The sequence below is a fragment of the Babylonia areolata genome, chromosome 34, assembly GCF_041734735.1.
Source record: "Babylonia areolata isolate BAREFJ2019XMU chromosome 34, ASM4173473v1, whole genome shotgun sequence".
Classification (NCBI taxonomy): domain Eukaryota; kingdom Metazoa; phylum Mollusca; class Gastropoda; order Neogastropoda; family Buccinidae; genus Babylonia; species Babylonia areolata.
In genome coordinates this window covers 5847674-5850173 of record NC_134909.1, presented here as the reverse complement: position 1 = coordinate 5850173, position 2500 = coordinate 5847674, and the positions used below count along the sequence as shown (strand labels likewise).

The window sequence follows — 2500 nt, the reverse complement described above, 5'->3', positions numbered from 1 at the left end:
GACTTTCTTTTTCTCTTCCTTGTGTTGACAGCATATCTTTTTCTTCTTCTTTTTCATTTTGATTATAAATGTATTAATTCCGCCAACATTATCTTTTTTCGCCCATGATAAAGACTATCATTTCCTCCATCTGTTTTCATGATAAAGATCTTCATAATGATTGTTCCCATTTCTGAGGATGAAGGTCATGTGTCCAGTCGTTCCCCAGTTAACACCTTCACTTCCCTTACTCCTCCCTTCTTATTATTGTATTTTATTTTGTGACCATAAAGGCTTTCATTTTCTATTTTTTTGCTGACAGATACCTTCACTTTCCTCCTTTGATGATAAATACGTTTATTTTACCTCCTTTGATGAAAGTATCTTCATTATTTTACTCTTTTTGTGATAGAGACCTAATTTCTTTCCTTTCGATAACGAATGCCTTCTTTTCCTGGTCTTGGTGTTCTTTTTTCTGAATGATAAGAACTTTCATTTTCCCCTTGTGTGACAATAAATCGATTCATGTTTTCCCCGTTTTCACGATAAACACGTTTTATTTCTCCACATTTTTTTTGGATAATAAATACCTTTTATTTTTCCTTTTTTGTTGTTGTTGAAAGTTTAAAATCTTCACCTTTTCCTGTCATAGATGAATACGCGTCATTCCTTTTTTTTCTCGTGAAAGATGCAGATCTTCAGATGTCATGGACATCGTTGATTTGCACTCTGGTTCGCGCAGATTGTATGGACTTTTTTTTAACTGGGTGTCTGCAATCATTTTTTTGAAAATTTCTTTCGTATTCAACTGTCACATTTTATCACGTCACGGTATTGGCACTTGTTTTTCACTGGCATTTGGCTGTGCAGGTATTCAGGATATAATTCATATCACTCAGGTGTTTTTTTTTTCACTCTCTTGGTGCACTTCAGGCTGAAAGTTACGTTTTAGTCACCTGTCTTTATCTCAAAACAAGTCACAATAAAAATCTGTCTGACCCACTCTCTCTCTCTGTGTGTGTGTGTGTGTGTGTGTGTGTGTGTGTGTGTGTGTGTGTGTGTGAGTGTGTGTGTGTGTGTGTGGCGTTCGTTTATTCATTTATAGTCTGTTCATCTAAGATGATGATATTCGACTAAATTGTATGTGTGGCGTTTGCTTGTGAATGTGTGCACTTTTACTATGCTTGCAAGAGAGAGAGAGAGAGAGAGAGAGAGAGAGAGAGAGAGAGAGAGAGAGAGAGAGAGACAGACAGACAGACAGACAGACAGACAGACAGACAAAAAGACAGACAGACAGACAGAGGGAGACAGAAACAGGCACCAGGAGAATGAACGAAAGAAAGAAAGGAAGAAAGCAAGGAACAAAAGATATTTAAAAGGAAAAGAAAAAAGAAAAAAACAAAAACAAAAAACAAAACAATAACAAACCCAGAACAGAACAGAAAACAACAACAACAAACATCACAGACCCAAATCCAATCCAGATGCGGTGCCTCTCTCTTTAATGAAATGTTTGCCCTCTCTCTTAAAAAGAAAGGGGAAAAAATCACGAAAAAAAAAAAAAAATCTTGACCACAGAATCTTTTTTCTTTTTTAGCTTTGCCCCCCCCCCACACCCCCTCCCCTTGCCCCCTCTCCCTTTCTCCTTTTTCTTTTAAAGCCGTCATTATGACAACAGTTCCACCCAGTCTCACAGGTTTTGTACTGAAAAACTCTTCCCTCCCTGAAATGGTCAAGGGAGGGAGGGAGGTTGGGGGGGGGGGGAGCGGATATGAGTGGTGGCTGCTGAAAATTAAACCCCTAGGCTGCCGGGAAGAAGAAGAAGAAGAAGAAGAAGAAGAAGAAAGGTGTGTTTGAAGTCATAAATCAATATCCAGAACAATAAGCCAAAAACAAAGAAAAAAAAAATATCTGGAGATATACTACTCTAGATCAAATGTATGAATTTTCAGCCTTCAAAAGATATTTCCCATTTTTTCCTTATCTAAACGACGTCATCAGTGAGACGTAAGAGCTACGTCCCAAAGGCAGCCAAGGAGTGAAATTCAAGCCTCCACGCAGTAACGTATGGGACAGGTCCTGGTCGACTTCAGCTTGTAGACGAAGAACTCCCCGCAGTTCCTTATGGTCACGTCCTCCTTCCATTGGCAGGAGGGCAGACACTCCAGCGCTGCGCATGCCCGAACTGTCACTTCCTGTTCCGGCGCGGGCTCTTCTCTCCCTTCCATGTCCAGCCAGTACCAGAGGTAAGTTCTGCAGAAGTCGTGCGCCTGTGTGCCACAAGGGAGAGAAACATGACGTGAATAATAAGAGTTTTGTTGGTGTTGTCATGGCTACTGATGGAAGCAAATGGGGGTGGGGGTGGGGTTAATGGTTGTAGTAGTAGTAGTAGTAGTAGTAGTAGTAGTAGTAGTCGTCGTTGTATTTGTCTTCATTCCTGCCCTTCCTTGTTCACCATCACCACCACCATCACCACCACCATCACCACCATCATCATCACCATCATCACCACCATCATCAC

At 40.6% G+C, this 2500-nt stretch overlaps 1 protein-coding gene and 1 long non-coding RNA gene across 4 annotated transcripts in view; one reads left to right on the top strand and one right to left on the bottom strand.

Annotated features, from left to right (window-relative positions):
• LOC143277536 (uncharacterized) overlaps positions 1 to 982 on the top strand; it is a 2547-nt gene extending 1565 nt beyond the window's left edge. The window contains exon 2 of the long non-coding RNA XR_013053749.1: positions 1 to 982. This exon is cut by the window's left edge and continues 409 nt beyond it. This is a non-coding gene — a long non-coding RNA (uncharacterized LOC143277536).
• A 620-nt stretch (positions 983 to 1602) lies between these two features.
• LOC143277541 (uncharacterized) overlaps positions 1603 to 2500 on the bottom strand; it is a 52623-nt gene continuing 51725 nt past the window's right edge. For all 3 annotated transcript variants that reach the window (XM_076582420.1, XM_076582422.1, XM_076582421.1), the window contains one exon: positions 1603 to 2249. In XM_076582420.1, the coding sequence (XP_076438535.1) occupies positions 2025 to 2249 (225 nt within the window). In that variant the 3' untranslated portion in view covers positions 1603 to 2024. The remainder of the gene's footprint in view (positions 2250 to 2500) is intronic.